The sequence below is a fragment of the Streptopelia decaocto genome, assembly GCF_964273445.1.
Source record: "Streptopelia decaocto genome assembly, chromosome: 10".
NCBI lineage: Eukaryota > Metazoa > Chordata > Aves > Columbiformes > Columbidae > Streptopelia > Streptopelia decaocto.
This window is the reverse complement of record NC_138665.1, coordinates 16,043,709-16,060,728: the sequence shown is the minus strand read 5'-3', so window position 1 is coordinate 16,060,728 and position 17,020 is coordinate 16,043,709. Positions and strand designations below refer to the sequence as shown.

At 46.8% G+C, this 17,020-nt stretch overlaps 3 protein-coding genes across 5 annotated transcripts; 1 reads left to right on the top strand and 2 right to left on the bottom strand.

Annotated features, from left to right (window-relative positions):
* Nucleotides 1-99: 99 nt before the first annotated feature.
* On the top strand, nt 100-8,533 carry TMEM185A (transmembrane protein 185A). The gene is made up of 7 exons (XM_082062186.1): nt 100-256; nt 2,557-2,733; nt 4,009-4,216; nt 5,673-5,756; nt 6,645-6,821; nt 7,150-7,273; nt 7,924-8,533. Exons 1-7 carry the CDS (start codon nt 219-221, stop codon nt 8,166-8,168), a joined length of 1,053 nt encoding a protein of 350 aa, XP_081918312.1. The 5' UTR covers nt 100-218; the 3' UTR covers nt 8,169-8,533.
* On the bottom strand, nt 4,206-12,531 carry EOLA1 (endothelium and lymphocyte associated ASCH domain 1). 2 transcript variants are annotated; one of them, XM_082062187.1, is made up of 4 exons: nt 12,393-12,531; nt 11,429-11,712; nt 9,736-9,949; nt 4,206-4,342 (listed from the first exon to the last, which is right to left on the bottom strand). In XM_082062187.1, exons 2-4 carry the CDS (start codon nt 11,679-11,681, stop codon nt 4,285-4,287), a joined length of 525 nt encoding a protein of 174 aa, XP_081918313.1. In that variant the 5' UTR covers nt 11,682-11,712; nt 12,393-12,531; the 3' UTR covers nt 4,206-4,284. The 2 variants fall into 2 exon arrangements, with proteins under 2 accessions (XP_081918313.1, XP_081918314.1); XM_082062188.1 differs by having other exon boundaries at nt 4,270-4,339.
* An 891-nt stretch (nt 12,532-13,422) lies between these two features.
* Nucleotides 13,423-17,015, bottom strand: TRMT12 (tRNA methyltransferase 12 homolog; the record flags this gene model as incomplete). Of its 2 annotated transcripts, none has more annotated exons than XM_082062184.1 (8): nt 16,908-17,015; nt 16,262-16,385; nt 15,621-15,768; nt 15,353-15,542; nt 15,123-15,273; nt 14,941-15,050; nt 13,938-14,095; nt 13,423-13,866 (listed from the first exon to the last, which is right to left on the bottom strand). In XM_082062184.1, the coding sequence occupies exons 2-8, from the start codon at nt 16,330-16,332 to the stop codon at nt 13,423-13,425; spliced, it is 1,272 nt and encodes a 423-aa protein (XP_081918310.1). In that variant the 5' UTR covers nt 16,333-16,385; nt 16,908-17,015. The 2 variants fall into 2 exon arrangements, with proteins under 2 accessions (XP_081918310.1, XP_081918311.1); XM_082062185.1 differs by having other exon boundaries at nt 15,123-15,267.
* Nucleotides 17,016-17,020: the final 5 nt, after the last annotated feature.

Genomic DNA, 17,020 nt, shown 5'->3' with positions numbered 1-17,020 from the left:
CTGCTGGCAGAGCCGCAGTCCTGAGCGAGCGCATGCGCACTGCTCGCCCGTGAAGCCTGGCAGGGGATCGCGGCGGGGCCGAGGGAAGGCGCATGCGTGGGGCGATGCGGGCTGCCCGGTTCCGGCGGGGGCGGAGCGGCGGCGAGGCCAGGCCAGGCTCCGGTGGCCGCGCCATGCGCGCCTGGTAGAGCGCGGCGGGGGCGGAGGGTCGGGCCGCGATGAACCTGCGCGGCTTGTTCCAGGATTTCAACCCCAGGTGAGGGCAGCGCGGCGGTTAACGGGCGGCCTCGGGCCGCCCCGGTAGCGGGACGCGTCCGGAAGCGGCGGCGCCCCAGCTGCCGCCGGGGGAAGCACCGCCGGGCCCGGCTCTGTCCGCGGCCGAGCCGCTCGGCGCGGGGTCTCGGCGCGGCGGTGTGGGGCGGAAACCGGGTTCGGCAGCGTTGGGCCGGGAGCGGCGGAGCTCGGCTGCAAGGGGCCGCTCCGGTGCAGGCGGTTCGGGTGGGGGGCGCGGTTCGTGACCGGTTCCTTTCCCCGCGCCCGCGGGTGTCGGTGCGGCCCGTCCTCGGCTTCACCAGGAGTATCTGCCATCTGTTTTCCAGGCCAAATTCCAGCCATCTTTTTTATCTTTTTTTTTTTTTTTTTTTTTTAAAATCACGTAAGTTGCTCAAATTACTCGAAGTCTCTTTTTGTTTTTCGAATTTTTCCACTTGGTGATTTGGGGTATAAAGCTTTATACCAGAAAGCAGCGTTACCTTACATTCTAACGCAGGCGCTTAGTACATAGTAAAGGTTCATTTTTTGCAGGTGTGAAGGCACTAAGTTTAACAATGCTGGTCTAGACTCGAAAATTGCTGATGGTGATTCTTCGTTCTTAAAATTAACGAGATGATAGTCGCCACAACTTGGGCTTCTGCTCTCTTGCCAAGCAAGTACGGATGCACATAACGTTTAAAGAAGCTGTGAGAATGAGTTGAATTTTATTGCTTTTGTTGTTCCCAGGTATTTTAAGGCCACAGAATAAAGCCCCACGAGTGACTTGTGCAGGGCGGCATGAAATACTGAGAGTCCCGGAAAAACCTTGCTTGTGAAAGAGGCCTTACATGATTGCAATTACAAAAAGCCATGTTCAGTTGGTTGTTGAGACAAACACAAGGGTAACCAGTGCTCCAGGAAATACATTGTTGCAGAGAGGCTGAGATAAACAATTTAAATATGTGCGGTTGGAAGTAATGGAGAAGTAGGAACAGAAGTTCCAGAAGCTTGTGAAGTTATTGCTGAGCGATGCTTGCAGCTTATTTGGGTGCTGTCTGAGTGGGAAGCTGAGGGGTCTCTTTGTCGCTGTGAAGAGTGACTGTTGTTTTATATCATCCTGTCTTGAGGTACTTTCATCAAGCATGTGAGGAGATGCTGACCCAATAAAACCAATTTTTCTTATTAAGGAGCAGCTGAGACTCTTGTTCAGAATAGAGACAAAGCAGCTTGATAGCTACACAGAGCAGTGCTCATCTAATTAGTGCTTTATTATTTGTTGGGAGTGGAAGTTGGTGGTTTGAGTTGTGCTGTTGGGTTAAGGGTAGTATTGTGACTATTGCAGCTTCACTCTGTAGCAGATATTTATTCTGTTCTTTAGGTTTTCCATATTTTAAAATACAACTACTTCACTGAAATGGTGTTAAAACTTAATGATGTGTTTCATAAAGCAGCCTGTGATCATCAGGTGGAAGGGTGGGTGACTTTTCCCCTCCTGTAGTGTGAGGAAATAATATTCCATGTAATTATTTAGTCTGATTTTTGGTGGTTCAAGCAATTGCTGTGCTGCTGCTCTCAAGTATTCCAGGTACATTTGTTCATTCTTAGGTTGACTAGGTTATAAAATATATCAACATAACTATTTTAAATTTGTAAACACCATCCTCAGTATTCCAGTTAGAAACTTCACTCTGTAATCAGTACCTTTGTTTAACCTTATTTTTCTATAATGTTGCTTTTTTAAAATGGAATGTAAAAATTTTAAAAAGGTAAAAAAACATAAACCAACAGAAAACCACCCTCTGGAGTCTGCCTTATTACACTATATAATAGTTTCTAATCTTTAGTTTAAAATAGTGTGGATAAAACTATATATTTGGAATGTAATTTTGAATGTCAAAAGCTATCTCATTGGATTTGTATGAAAGGCCATGTTTTCTGAAAACATGTACAACTGGTATATTTCTGAGCCTCTAATAATACAGCTCCTGACCGGATCCCCGTGGGAGGGAACTATTTCTAGATGTCCATTCATTAAGTTTGTCATGCAAAAATGCTTTTGATGTGTTCCCCTGAAGCGCTGGTTTTATAAGTGAAAGAGATGGCGTATGCTATATTTATGATTAAATATTTGACTCTTCGGAACTGATTTGATTCTTTGCAAAGAAGCTGGACACACATTTTCTGTGAGGAAGTATCCTGGTTACATTTCAGCTATGGCTAATTTTCTTGTTGTTCACGAAGTTTATGTTAAGTTGTGTGCCTTCATTTCTGACTGTCTTTTTTTTTTTCTGGTCTGTTTAATAGCAAATTTCTTATTTATGCCTGCCTGCTGCTTTTTTCTGTGTTGCTCTCCCTACGTCTCGATGACAAAATTCAGTGGAGTTACTGGGCTGTGTTTGCTCCCATATGGCTCTGGAAGTTAATGGTGATAGTTGGTGCCTCGGTGGGAACAGGAGTATGGGCCCGAAACCCACAGTATCGGTAAGTGGAGGATATTTATTTTGCAAAATGGGGGGAACATCGTGTGTTTTCCATACTGAATCAAATTCATAAATAAGGTTTTTAACAACATAAGGTATAGCATCCAGAAGGTTTGTTTTCAACATATTTAAAATGATTAGCATCACCTGCAGCGTCAGCAGACAGCTTTATGCAGCTATAGATGTTTCAATGGTAGTTGCAAGAGTTTATCACAGGCTTCAACAATATTGTCCTTGGGAAGCTAAAACTTCTCCTGGAGTGACTTTTTGCACTTTTCTGTTAATGTTGGGGATTTCTTGCTTTAGTGGGAGCCATATAGAATATCTTTCTATGCGCCAGGAATATGCTGTATTTAGTTGGATTATTTTCTAAATCGCAAAAAGTAGCTTAATACACTAATAACAGGCAAATGCTTCACATTTGCAAAGTAAGACGTTTGTGTGAAGAAATTCTGTAAATTCCTTTTCATTTTTGTCAAAGGGGTTTAGCATTAATATTTTAGTTGTCAGTCTAGGGTAAAATAACTTTCGGACTTTTAAATACATCAGTGTTTACTTTTGTGGTAATCTGAGTAAGATATGGATTTGAGCATGCCAGGGGAAAAGTAAAACTAGCTTAAATGAAGTGCAATAAATTCAATTTTCTTTTCTATCTATGGTGAATATGAAATTAAAAACTTTGCACATGTCTCTTTCTGATACACTATATTGTGTAGTTCAGGTCTCGTTTGCCCCTTCTAGTAATGGTTCAATTGTGTAGGAAAAAGTGTGGTTTCTCTGTGTGTGCTATTATTTTACAGGCATTTTACTTTTTAGCGTTAGATAATATTCTGTTGCAATATGCTGATTTTGGTGAATAAAGAAATTCCCGGCAAAGATATTGATTCGTTGAAAGCTGGTGCAGGAACCAAACATAATTTTATACTTAGCTTATTTCCTAAGAGCCTGCGTGATATCTGAGTGTTTATATAGTAGCAAAGAAATCCTGTTTTATCTGCACACCTGGGGAATCCTTAGAAAATATTCCAATTGTAAAAATCCCACTGCCCTCTTTGAGTAAAATACTTTGAATGTGCAGCTTTATGGGCAAGAAATCCTGTTACATCATCAGGAGTGCAGTTTAATAGCGGCTATTTGGGCATAATGTGTATGGTTATTAAAAACACTTGTTTATATTGGAAACTTAACAGGTGAAACAAAGTGCCTTGGGTTGTTTGCAGGACAGTGTGCTTTCCTACTGACACAGGAACTGAATGCTTCCTTTTCCTCTCTTTAGAGCAGAAGGAGAAACCTGTGTGGAGTTCAAAGCCATGTTAATCGCAGTGGGCATCCACCTGCTCCTGCTGATGTTTGAAGTTCTGGTGTGCGACAGGATCGAAAGAGGAACCCATTTCTGGCTCCTGGTCTTCATGCCATTATTCTTTGTATCTCCAGTGTCCGTTGCAGCTTGTGTGTGGGGATTCCGACACGACAGGTCCCTGGAGGTAACGCTGCATTTGGTATCTGTGGCACTCGTGGCAGTGCAAGACTCAATTCCATCACAGTTCATCTCTCAGTAAAGCACGATCCAGACAACTGCATCAATTGCATTAATTGTTCGCACTGACCTGCTAGAATGAAGAATCAGGGTCGGGAATACTACAATATTTTATAATCTCTTCTAGCTTTTTCAACTACTAAATTGCAGCATGGTTTAAACCTGCCTTTTAATTATTATACATTAAAAGGACTCACCACAGACTCTGCAATATGAACTAACACTAGACTCTTAAATGGACATGACTGGAGAAAATTGCACTGACAGCAAGCACTGTCCCTAGGGAGAATTGAACTTTCAGTGCCCTAGATAAGCAGTGTTGAAAATTTCTTACTATACCGATCTCTGTGCTTACGCTTGAATTTTGTAGGTATGAAACAGTAGGTTTTTACTTGCTGCCTTGAGCTTCTTTCTTCTCTAACTCACTCCATTTCATTTTGGAAGAACTTTGCAAGGATTCTCAAGATCTTCCCATGGCTGTGGCATTTTGCAGTAAGCCAGTGGTACAGACTTATTTTAAATCTAATTTTGCAGTCTTTTTAAAGTCACCTGTACTTCAACAGTGAAGATTTCAGTGCAGTCTCTGAAGGAGGCAGGTGCCTGCTACCTGTTGGGTTTTTGACTCCCTGTACTGTGAATTTCAAAGGCATTTATCCAAGAGTTCATAGTACACAATGACAGTTAGTGAAAAGTAGTGTGTAGTGCCTGCCTTCAGAGGAACAGTACATTTCAAAGACGCCCTACATACCTACATGTTTTTGGAAACGGTTTCTACTTACACTCCAGAGCTTCAGTTAGTCTTTTCACATCATAACTTCGTTTAATCTTTGGAATGTCCCCATGTAGGGTTGCCTATAAACTTTAGAAACAGAATCTTGCCAAGTCTGGTGGTGGTTCATTGTTTCACTTTGTTCAAACAAGACACAAACTTGATTTTGTGGTGTGGTGGTTTGGTTTTTGTTTGTTTGTTTGTTTTGTTCCTAAAGTCTAATTTAGGGTTAGTTCACATAGCAGCAAGAGGGACACGTGAAAAGCTTTCTTTAACTTTTTTAATGAAGAAAATAGTTGAAGTTGTTTTCCAATGCTTTGCTTTTTTTCAGTCTGATTTGTTTGGCTTTTCTTACTTCTGTAATCACTCTTAATATTAAAGTGTTGTACATAGTGCTTTTTTTTAATTCTGTTTTTAAATAATACCAGGAAGGCTGCCTCTATAGTTACTCTGCTGGGATGAGAGCCTCCCAAATTTAGGGATGCTTAGTAATATCTCCCATAAAAAGAAACCGATGTTCCATTTTGCAGTGATAAGCATGGAGTCAGAAAAGCCATTTGACAGATTCTTTGGTTATCTTGGAAATAGTGTCACCATGCTGAGAGTTAACTACTGTTTATTTTTCTTTTTCTAGCTGGAAATCTTGTGTTCAGTCAATATTCTACAGTTCATATTTATTGCACTTAGACTAGACGAGATCATCAGATGGCCGTGGCTTGTATGTAACAAGTGTTTTCTTCTTACTCTTGTTTAAGTGCTGAGCTTCATATTTACTATAGGGGACAGTTAATGTATTATCAGAGTCCATGATCATGTTTTTGCTCACTTAACAATCCCTCACCGACAGTCTGGCATTTCATGCAGTGGTCATGGGAAAAGGACTGTTCTTTGGGATTACACACTTCGGGGGAGAGGGATGTACCACCAACTGCAATCAATCTCTCATCAGTTGTTGAAAGAGAAATCCTAACCAAGGGGTTTGAATGGGAACACTAAACTAGCCATGAAAATGATGGGAATGTGTTGGTAAATAGGGTGTGGTAAACAACTTGTTCTGCTTGTTGTGTTACCATGCATGTAAATCCACTTAGTGCCAAGCGGTCACTGTGAAAACTGCTGAGATCCCCTGTCCCGAGTGCCTTTAGAATACAAAAGCACTCTTTCTGTGTCTGGGGGTGTGTAAACCTCCATAAAGCTGATAATGTGGCATGATTATGACTGTCCTTTCTATTTTCCAAAAACACAGGAAAAGGATCTAATTTAGAAACTGTTTGAAGTAAGGTGTCCAGTGTAGAAAATAGTTATTGTTTGAGCCAGTATAAAATCACGGAAGTCCTATTAAAGTTGAACTATGTTGACTTAATTTTAAATTGTTTCAGCTTGATGGGGAACCCCAAAGAGCCAATATGCGTTTTAATAGTGCACACAACTTGTGAAGTTATATATTACATTAGTGAAAGGGCAATAACTTAAATTTTATTTTTCTTGTTTAGACTTCATATGTAGACTTGTTTAACAACCCCACACCTGAAGCAAATCAAACTGGTAAAAAAATGTATCACTGTCTGGGAGGGGGGAAAATGCAGTTAATTTCTTTTTCTTTCAGGTTGTTTGTGTTCCGCTGTGGATCTTGATGTCCTTTCTGTGTCTGGTAGTGCTCTATTACATTGTCTGGTCTGTTCTGTTCTTGCGCTCTATGGATGTGATTGCTGAGCAGAGGAGGACACACATAACGATGGCCGTCAGCTGGATGACAATTGTAGTTCCACTGCTCACTTTTGAGGTAGGAAAAAGCTTAAAGAGGTTCTTGTATCTTGTTCTTTTTCAGTGAGCGATGAATGTTGCTTTCTCTTTTTGAACTTACTAAAATGAGAATACTGCTTTTGGTTTTGGAATAGAATATCAAAGAAAAACAAGAATTCAGTGTTTCTCTAAACTTTCAGTAAAATATGCATCACATTGGAACTAACTGCATGTTTCTGTGGAGTTCTTTTTCTTCACGGATAGGTAAAGTTTAAGATTGGAGATCAGCATATGTTTGAAGCAGTTTGAAAGTGGGTATTTGCAATTAAACTGACATTGTTTTGTTTGTTTGTTTGTTTTCCATTTAGATCTTACTAGTACACAGACTGGATGGGCATAATTCTTTTTCTTTTATACCAATATTTGTTCCTCTCTGGCTTTCACTGATAACTTTAATGGCAACAACATTTGGACAAAAAGGAGGAAATCACTGTAAGTATTTTAAAATCAGGGAAAAAGCTTGAAACTCCAGGCTTAATGCATTTTATTAATATTTTTATTTTCAAAAAGGACTTTTTTGTGTATGTGCCCTCATGAAATAATTCTGATGTGTTTGTTACTCTTTTCAGATGATTTTAGTAAGTTTTCAGTGTTTATGGTGTCTCTTGCTTTTTTTTTTTTCTCATTCCTGTGAGAGCATAACTTCTGCTTGGACTCAACTTGAAATCTCAGTGGGATTTTAATTTCCACTTAGCCTTTTATCCTTCCTTATTTCCGTGGGTTTCATTCTCATGGGATGTGACTGGATCTTTCTGCTCTGGGTTCTGAAAACAGCGTAGCACCATTTTTTCCTTAGCATTTGTCCTAGTCGCCTGAACTAGTATTCTCTTTCCTCTTTGGCCAAATAGTGCTCTCTGCTGCTTAGTTGTGACCATTTTCTAATCCAGTGCAGGTAATAGCAAGGAGTCCTGTCATCACATCGTATTTGGCTAACAAAACTATTTGGGGAATACTGAGTGCATACATTTAATAATCTGTGTCTGCCTATGCCATCACATGTCATGAGATTGCGTAGCCTGACTACGTCATTACATTTTCATTCTGTTCTTCAATCATGTGAAATGATTTTTTTGGTTTTTTAGGGTGGTTTGGAATTCGCAAAGACTTTTGCCAGTTCCTGCTTGAAATCTTCCCGTTCTTACGAGAGTATGGAAACATTTCATATGATCTTCACCATGAAGATCATGAGGAAACCGAAGAAACACCACTGCCTGAACCACCAAAAATTGCACCGATGTTTCGAAAAAAGACTGGAGTGGTCATTACACAGAGTCCTGGAAAATACGTGATTCCACCTCCCAAGTTAAACATTGATATGCCAGATTAAGATGACAGCAGCACATTAAATGGGAATTGGGAATCAGCAGACAAATGTATTTCATCTCATGCCTTGTCCCAGTTCCTTTAAAATGGGTACTGCCAAATCAGTGGCTTGGAGTACACAAATCAGCGATCTTGAAGATAATCTGAGAGCTTTTGCAGAGATACATGGTGGTCTAATTTGTGAACGGGTTGGTTGCACGCTTGCCTGTATAGTATTTATATGAACATTTTAGCAGTGTAATATATTGTTTAAAAGTCTTGTCCTGTACAGTATAAGTATTATCTAAAAGTATTTTTTTAAAAACCCTGTATGAAATGCCTATGCTATTTCAGGTGTCTTTTAGGTCCTAAATATACACTTGATTTCCATGTCTGTTTTAAATGCTTTTTTTGGGATGCCTTAATATAGTACCTCTTTACTTCTTTTTCTGTCCAGCCACAGGCACAGGAGTGTTGCACTTCTCAGGCAAGACTGGAAAGCTTTTTTGGGAGGAAACAGAATGTATAGCAACTTATACACTGGTTTTGAGTTAGCTATGTCAATTTCCATGGAAATACTTCAACTTTTGCACTGGCTTGGGAGTCAAGTGTTGCTTTTGTTGCTTTTCCAGTTTCATGTTTTAATTCTTCTTGAGCAGCATGTACACCATTCTCCCATTAGACTGACTGCTGAATAAGCTGTTCCTTCTTGCATTGTGTGTGCAGCCTCTGGCAGAGACATTAGCTCTAGGTTTTACAGCTGTCAGCTGATATAAGTATTATAGCTTGGTCTTCATTACCAACTTCGTGTTGGTGTAAATGATTAAACTTTTCAAGATAGGAACTCAATTGGTGTTGGTATAGAATTTTCTTGTTTGAAGAAAGATCTCCTTTGATGGATTGTGTTGGACTTCAGGTGCTTTACAGAAATCTAGTCTTTGAAAGCTATACTCCAGTAGCTCAAAGTGCCAAAATGAATGACTTCTATTTGTTACTCTTCCCACTTGTCTTTAATTCAATGTTAGATTTTCAAAGCTTACTCATGTTTTTCATCTTAATGAAAGGAATTTATAATACCTGCTTCATTTAGTTTTATTCAAGCACCTTCTTTCTAATAAAGGCCTTTGTCTAAAGGCTGTCAGATCACAGAGCTATAAACTGCAGCCTGCTTCCCCATCACATGCACATCTAATGTACCAAACCTGTGAATGAGGAAAATCTGGTCCTTTCTGGAACTTTTACACTTACAGCACATAATGCACACCATGGACAGAAACCTCACACAGTGAATCTCTACCTCTTTTTGAGAAGCCTGTAGAACATCATATAATACATCACCCATCTATGTTAAAAAAAAAAAAAAATCACATTTACTTAGAGTTACTTATATATGAAAAATCTACTAAACCACTAATAATATCCAGTAATGGTCACACAAATTACATCTTGCTCTTCTTCAAAAATGTATTTGCTTTTTCAAACAGTTTTGGAAGGGAAGCCTAAACCACTCACTGATAGTGTTGAAACTGCTGACTTGTGAATTACAAGTTTGCATTTAGGCAGGAAAAATAACAGCGAGAGGCAACACCTACACTTCTGAAGGGATCAGTTCTTCAGGGATGTCCACCTGCCACACACCTTTTCCCCCTCTGGCAGGAATTGGTTCCAGGAGCCATCTTGGATTTGAAACAACAGTCAAGTATTTCTGTTCTAAGTTGCTGAGGACAGCTTTGTTTTCCAGCTCCAGAATCTTTTCAGGAGGCAAGTTTTCTGGACATAGTGATGTCTCTCCAACATCAATTAATCCTGTATTATAAAATTAAAATACAAAGTCAGTTGGCTGTTTGATCTCCTAGTGAAAAGTTTTCCAAAAGTAAACCTCTCAGAGGACACACAAACCAGCTCATTTGTTACCAGAAGAACATGGTGTGAAGCATCCGTGCCTCAAACTGGTGTTGTTCACTGCCAAAGATGACATGCGTGACTGGACTGAGGCTGGTGAAGAACAGGTGAAGTATGCAGTGGCAATTTTTACAAAGGTAAAGGTTTGATCCGTGCCAGTTGTGTTGCGATCCCCAGTAGCAGCTGGGATACCCCTGGCAGCTGTAAAAACAAGCTTGTACCTCAGGAGGAACAGCTCCTACAAAAACTCCTGAGCTACGTTTGGCCTTGAAACAGCTTCTTTCAAAATCACACTCTGCTCCCATCAGGACACTAGGCTATTAACATTTAAAAATCATTAAACTATATGGAAATTCCTGCTCTGTGGAACCCTTGCGATGTCACAAATGGGAATTCCTATATTGCTTAATCATTATATTAAAGACCAAGGAAGCTTTGATACCTACTTCACAATTTATTGTGCAATTTATGACAAGGCTACAAATCTGCATGTTACTTAGTACCTAACAATTTTCACCACTGTAGAACCAGAACAAGTTTTGAGTGTATGTGATAGAAGTCATCTGTTGTGTATGAATAGCTAAAAATATTCAAATGGAAATGCCAGATAGATGGTGTAACAAAAGATATCTACAAGAAAAGAGCATAAAATGAGCTGGATACAAATTTTGTAAGTATACCGTGCAGCAACATACATTGTATTTCAGCACAACATAAGCAAAGAAACACCACGCCATCCTTGCTGTGTTTGTTTGAGAAACAAACTTGTTACAGAAACAAACTTCTTCACTGCCCAAATAACAAGAGGGATGGAGCATTTATAAAACTGAAATAGGATTTATTTATGTAATATTCTCACATGACATGCAAAGCACTGCAATGTCGTGACTTCACTTGACTAAGAGTACTGTAAAATGGTTTCAGTAGGAGTTCCTAAGCTCGAAATGCAAAAAGTGTTGAATTGACATTTATTATCATAAAATAAAATAACATGCAACCCATGTTATACTATCTTCCTGCATGATGAGTTAGCACGAATCAATTTTATTTCTTGTACAGATTTTAGAATTGTAGCCTCAGGTTTTTAGTAGAGTGTGTGTATTTTAAAAACTGAGGCCTGGCTAAAATTCTTTATCCTAAAGGTCAAAGATACTTCACATTAGCAACACAATGAAAAATAATAAGTTTTATTTACAACACCCATCACTGACCTGAGCTGACACAGGTAAGGAACTGAAATAGCCCCAAAACTCAGACATCGCTCCTTCAGAGGAAGCATTAGAGTAATGTTATAAGGAGCAAACTGTGTAAAGCAGATACGTGTTTGACTGAATGTCAACAGATTGAAAACTTGCTTGGAAAACATAATCCAGGGTTGCTTACCTGCAATAACTCCTCTGCCAAATCTTTCCCCTCTATCCAACAAATCTTGCACTTGTTTTGGTGTCATACCAAACCTATCCAAAAGAATCGTTCTCCACGTTTCATCTTCCCAGTCCTTCACAGCTATATGAATAGCAACGGTGCAGTTCTTGTAGTCTGCTAGCAAAGGACGCCAGCGAGTCTCTACTGTTTTGACTTTGTTTAAAACCAATCCAGCATAGGGCTGTCGGAAGGAAAGGCAACCAAATTTCATCCTCTTTGTTGCATCAGAGCCCGTTTGTTTCCTATAACCGAACACGACAGTCGAGATTAGTCTTTAGAAACGTGTTTATGACCACGACAAATGGATCGATCTGCCCGAGCACCTGCCATGAAGCCCAGGCCGCGGCAAACCGGCCTCCCCAGCCCGCAGAGCCCCGCTCCGCCCCCGCACAGCCCGCAGAGCCCCGCTCCGCCACCGCACCGCCCGCAGAGCCCCGCTCCGCCCCCGCACCGCCCGCAGAGCCCCGCTCCGCCACCGCACCGCCCGCAGAGCCCCGCTCCGCCCCCGCACCGCCCGCAGAGCCCCGCTCCGCCACCGCACCGCCCGCAGAGCCCCGCTCCGCCACCGCACCGCCCGCAGAGCCCCGCTCCGCCCCCGCACCGCCCGCAGAGCCCCGCTCCGCCACCGCACCGCCCGCCCCGGGCCCCGGCGCCGCCACAACCCCCCCGGCCCGGCGGGGCCGCTGCAGCGGCGGGCGGGGACCCCCGAGCGGAGGCAGCGGGAGTTCACGGGGCAGCACCGCGCTGCCCGCTCCGCTCCGCCCCGGCCCCGCCGGGGGTTGAAAAGCCCGCTCCTCAGCGGGGAGCCCGGGGCCGGCCCTGCAGGGCCGCGATTCTCCGCGGCCACGTCCGCCGGCCCGGCCCGCGTCCCGCTCCCTCACAGGCCGCCTCACAGCCACGGAGCCCCGGGGCCGCCTCCTACCTGGCGCCGCCAGCTCCGCGCCGTTCCCTCCGCTCGCTCGGTGCCGCTGGGGGAAGGTGGGTGACGGGGTGTCGGGCCGGGAGGTGGCGGCGGCGGTGGCGGCTCCGCTGCCGCGTGTGGGCGGTGTCCCTGCGCCCGGCGGGGCGGGGGGCGGGTTCCCGCGTTCCCGCCGCTGCGCCCCGGCCGCTCCTCGCCCGGCAGCGGGCCCGCCGTTCTCTGCCACTTGCGCGCTGCTGCGGGTTGAAACGAGTGACCGGCCGCAGGGTCCGGCCTTCCCAGCGCGGGTGTTTCGAACAGCACGGTTGCTGTTTGCCAGCAGAGGTTTGATCCGTGCCGGTCGCGTTGCGACCCCCCTGGCAGCAGGGAGCGCTCTGCGAGCACCGCACGGGAGAGGATAACGTGGGAAAGGGGGTTAAAAGCGATGTATGGTCCCACCGTATTTGTTTAGCTTCAATGGGGTAACCAAAATGTCTTTCCTGTTGGTGAACACATGTATTTTAACAGCTAATTATGTTAACATATGAACATCTGCTGCATTTTCCCGCATTTTAGAACGTCGAGCAATACGAAGTGTGATGTTGAGACTCCGTATTCTTCCTGCAGCAGCTCCGTCTTGAGGATTTCTACTAACCCTCTACATTTTGCCTGCTTTCCCTTAAATATGGAGCATATGGACAACCAGCCTTACAAAACAATTTTATGTGGTAGCATTTTCAAAATTATCTACATAGAGGAACCACTGAAATAAATTTTTATATTCACTAGGACTAGACTTTATCTGTCTAGACTTAATCATGCAAACTGTTGTTAAAATTCAGTGGTATATTACTTAGGTAATTATGGATCTCAATAAATTTCAGTTACCACTGTCTTCTGCAGTATCAGAAGTGGGTACAGGGAGGCACTGCCGGGCAGCACTGCCGCTTGGGAACGAGGGGACATAGAGCGCATCCAGGCTGGCAGCAGGCAATGGCAGCATCTCCTGGCCGCCGATGACCCAACACCAGCAAGTCGTACAAACTGGAGCCAGCTAGGTGGGCAACGTTGGCCGGCACTCAAGGTCCAGCACAAGGTGATGCACATGGGGTGCGTAGGACTTCACTGCCTCAATGTGCAGGATGCTGGTACACCACTGCTGCCCACGCACCTCTGCCAGCAGTCCCTGGATCCGAGACGCTGTGGCTTCAGCCCACCTCTGCCACTCGGGTCTGATCCTGGCCCCCAGTGTCTCCTTCCCGCCATCCTCTGTTGGGTGCTGTGCCTCTCCATCGTTGCCAGTTCCCTCCGGAGACTTGTGCTCAGCCTGCAGGACTTGGGTCTGCAGTGGGGCTGGTGTGGGGAGAGTCTCCACATTGTGGTGGATGTGGAGAACCCCACCCGTGTCCTTCAGGACGCGGCAGGCCATGGGCCAGCCTTCCTCCGAGCTGGGAATCAGTCCCAGGTTCACTCGGTCTGCTACGTCCCGCAGCTCCAGCTGGAAGGAGAGGGCAGGTGAAGGGGAAGCCGTGTGGGGCTGGGGGGCTGTGGCTGGTCAGCACTGCTCACCTGCCTGCTGTCCCCATGGTGGACACGGCAGCGGTCCTGCACGCCGTTCAGCACCAGGTTCCTCCGCAGGGCCTCCACAGCGTGGCCATTCCACTCGCAGGCGTGGGCGAAGGCAGCCCCAGCATGAACCAGGTACGGCAGCGTGAAATAACCGATGCCTGGGGACAGAAGACAGGACAGTAGCTGGGGGCAGGGTCTGGGCACCCTGGGTACTGTGTTCATCCTCGGAGGCAGCGTGGATGCAGATCACCACCCTGGCTTTCTGTGTCTGCTTTGCTCTAGGTCAGAACAAGCCCAGATGCTGGGAAGACGGAAATTCATCACCCCTTGCCTCCACAAAAGCAAAATCTGTCTTGAAAAATGTTTACAGAGGAGCTTATTTTACCTTCAGTCTTTAGCCATTAGCTAAAGACCTGCCCTGCTCTGCTTCCACTCTGTGTAGAAGTGCCCAGACTACCATTTATTTTAATTAATCCAGAGTGGTTTTGTGAGTGCCACATCCTTTCTGTGCAGCACATATTGGAAGCATTAACTTCCCCAAGTGCAAAACAGTGGCTCTCCAAACAGGCAAATGCCTGATGTGATATTCCCACTCACCTCACAGCCCAGGACACTTCAGTTAGTGCCAGCTTGTCATGAAAGCACATCAGTACATGCTCAGGACACCTTCAGGAATTTTTCAGAAACAATATCAGGGCAAATCTTTTCCATGGATCCAAATGATTCCTGTGACCAGCACTAGGTACAAAGCAGTGCCCTGCAGAGCCTGAGAGCAAGGGCATTCCGCGTGCCCAAAGGCAACAGGGACACATGAGGGACAGCAGTGCCAGGTTAGCTGGGGGCTCACAGATGGGGCAGGAGCTCTAAGCCTGGGAATTTTTCCAGTCTGGGCTGGAAATGACATTCCACATCCACCTGGATGCCATCGGTACCTGCATCACCACTCTCTGCCTGCCTGCCTCTGCAAGCCTGCCCTGCCAAACTCCTCCGCCACCCGCATTACCTGCGTAGAGATCCACCAGGACCTCCCCGGAGCAGGGCAGCGAGGCCACCCGCAGCTTCTCTGTGATGTTGCCCAGTGAGAACATGCACTTGGTCACGTCAAACGTGTACCTGGGAAACACCAGCACCCAGTGAGGGCAGCCCCTTCCCTGCCCCGGCCAAATCCTGTGCTGCAGCTCCTACCTGATCCCGTTGTCCACATGCTCCACCCAGCCATCCTGGCCCAGCAGCAGGGTGACACTGGGGGACCGCATCCCGTCTGGCAATACCCGTCCTCGCCTGGCCAGCCGCTGGGCACCCAGAGCCGAAGCAACCGTCTCCCAGAGCACTGGACCTGCAATGCACCCATCCTGGGAGCTTTGGGAAATGCCAGGGCAGCTCTGCAGGCCAGACCTGGGCAGGCTCCCCCTTACCCAGCTTGTCCCATGCCGCAGCCCTGAAGCTGTCCTCGCTCAGCAGGACCAGGTCCCCGTGCCGCTGCCAGGCATGGGGCACATCACACGCCAGCTCCTCTGACCAGCTCTCACCCAGCAGCCGCTGCAGCTCATCCCGCAGCTTCTGGGCAGGTGTCCGCCTGCGGGCTGCCCTGGAGGGGACAGGGTCCTGTGGGGGGGATGCAGCATGCGGGGCTGAGATCCCAGTGCCCCACAGCAGGGCTCAGGGCGAGGGGTCCCTCCCAACCTGGATCCGGAGCAGCTCACAGGGCATCTCCTGCGGCAGCCATAGACGGGAGAGCTTCTCCTCCAACACGGGCAGCGCCACACGGCCCCCTGGCAACTCCTGAAGCCGGTAGCGCCCATCCAGGAGCTGCTCCTCTTCCAAACGCTCCCTGCAAGGCCAAGGCACGGTCAGGCCCTCCCCAGTCCCACCACAGAGATCACCACTTGTGACAGCATTCTGACACCAGGTCTACGAGAAACTGCAAGAGTCAATGGCATGAGAACAAGCGTTGGTGGAATAATACAAGAAGCAAGGACTGTATGGGACTTGATACATCAAGGACAGGGGGGTAACTTGTGATAGACCAAAAAAATGCTTTTATGGTAGCAGTTCTGGTGGGAATGCAAAATGTATCACTTATGTAATGCCTAATTTAGCAAACCAGCAATGCTTGAGCAAGCAACCCAGCAAGTATAAATACAAGCCTGAATTTGTAGTAAATGTCTCTTTGCGTCTAAAAAAAGAGAGTTGTGCCTTATTCACTACACCCACTGGGTGCAGGGCTGGGCCCTCTGAGCTCTCCTCCCCATCTGCACCCCGCCAGCCCCACCTGCACCCTGCCAGAGCAGCCACAGGGCTCCCGTTCCCCATTGCAGGCTCACCTGAGGCGCTGGGCAAACTGCTGCTCTGTGGCCAGGGCAGGGATGAGGATGGGGACATCCCTGCCCTCCATCCTGCCAAGCCCCAGGACAGAAGGATGTCACCAGCTGGCAGGGACGTGGCCACCTGCCGAGTGGGCACAGGGTGTCAGGCTGACAAAGGGGGGACCCGGGGCTGGTGGGGGTCTCTGGCACCACCATGCTGGGGGCATTGGAGCCTCGGCTGCACCCCAGGGCAGGGGGCTGGCTGGGGTGACGGGGATGGGGGGACCAGGGATAGGGAACCCCAAGGGATGGGGTGCCTGGGGGTGGTGTCCCGGGGTACTCTGGGGAGGGAAATGGGGCGCTTCACGGGATGGGGTGCCTGGCGATGGGGTACCCAGAGGACGGGGTTCCCGGGGTGTGGCAGAAGGGAGTGCCCGGGTGGGAATGGGTGGGGTGTCCCAGGGGATGGGGTGACTGGGGACAGGGTGCCCCGGGGATGGGGTATCCCGGGTGTGGGTTACCCGGGGAACCGTGCCCGCTGAGGGTGTGGGGCTGCCCCAGGAGCTGGCATCTCCTGGCCGGGTGTCCCGCGAAGGGCTCCCCGAGGCCACACCACCCCCCGCCCGGGTGTCCCGGCCCCCCGGCCCCCCTGCCCCGCTCCTACCCCGGATCGCGGCGCGCAGACATCAGTGGCGCGTCCCGTGTTTCCCGCCGGAGCCTTTTCCCCTCCGCGCCGCCGCCATATTTGTTGTGGGCGTGGGCGGAAGCGGGGGGGTG

Excerpts from the sequence above, each read along its gene's own strand:
- TMEM185A (XM_082062186.1), top strand. The coding sequence starts at position 219 with ATGAACCTGCGCGGCTTGTTCCAGGATTTCAACCCCAG. Across the intron at positions 257-2,556 it reads TTCCAGGATTTCAACCCCAG|CAAATTTCTTATTTATGCCT; the intron begins GTGAGGGCAGCG and ends TCTGTTTAATAG. Across the intron at positions 4,217-5,672 it reads GACACGACAGGTCCCTGGAG|CTGGAAATCTTGTGTTCAGT; the intron begins GTAACGCTGCAT and ends TTCTTTTTCTAG.
- EOLA1 (XM_082062187.1), bottom strand. The coding sequence starts at position 11,681 with ATGAAATTTGGTTGCCTTTCCTTCCGACAGCCCTATGCTGGATTGGTT. Across the intron at positions 9,950-11,428 it reads TGGCAGAGGAGTTATTGCAG|GATTAATTGATGTTGGAGAG; the intron begins GTAAGCAACCCT and ends TTTATAATACAG. Across the intron at positions 4,343-9,735 it reads GAACTGATCCCTTCAGAAGT|CAGGTCAGTGCGAACAATTA; the intron begins GTAGGTGTTGCC and ends TCTTCATTCTAG.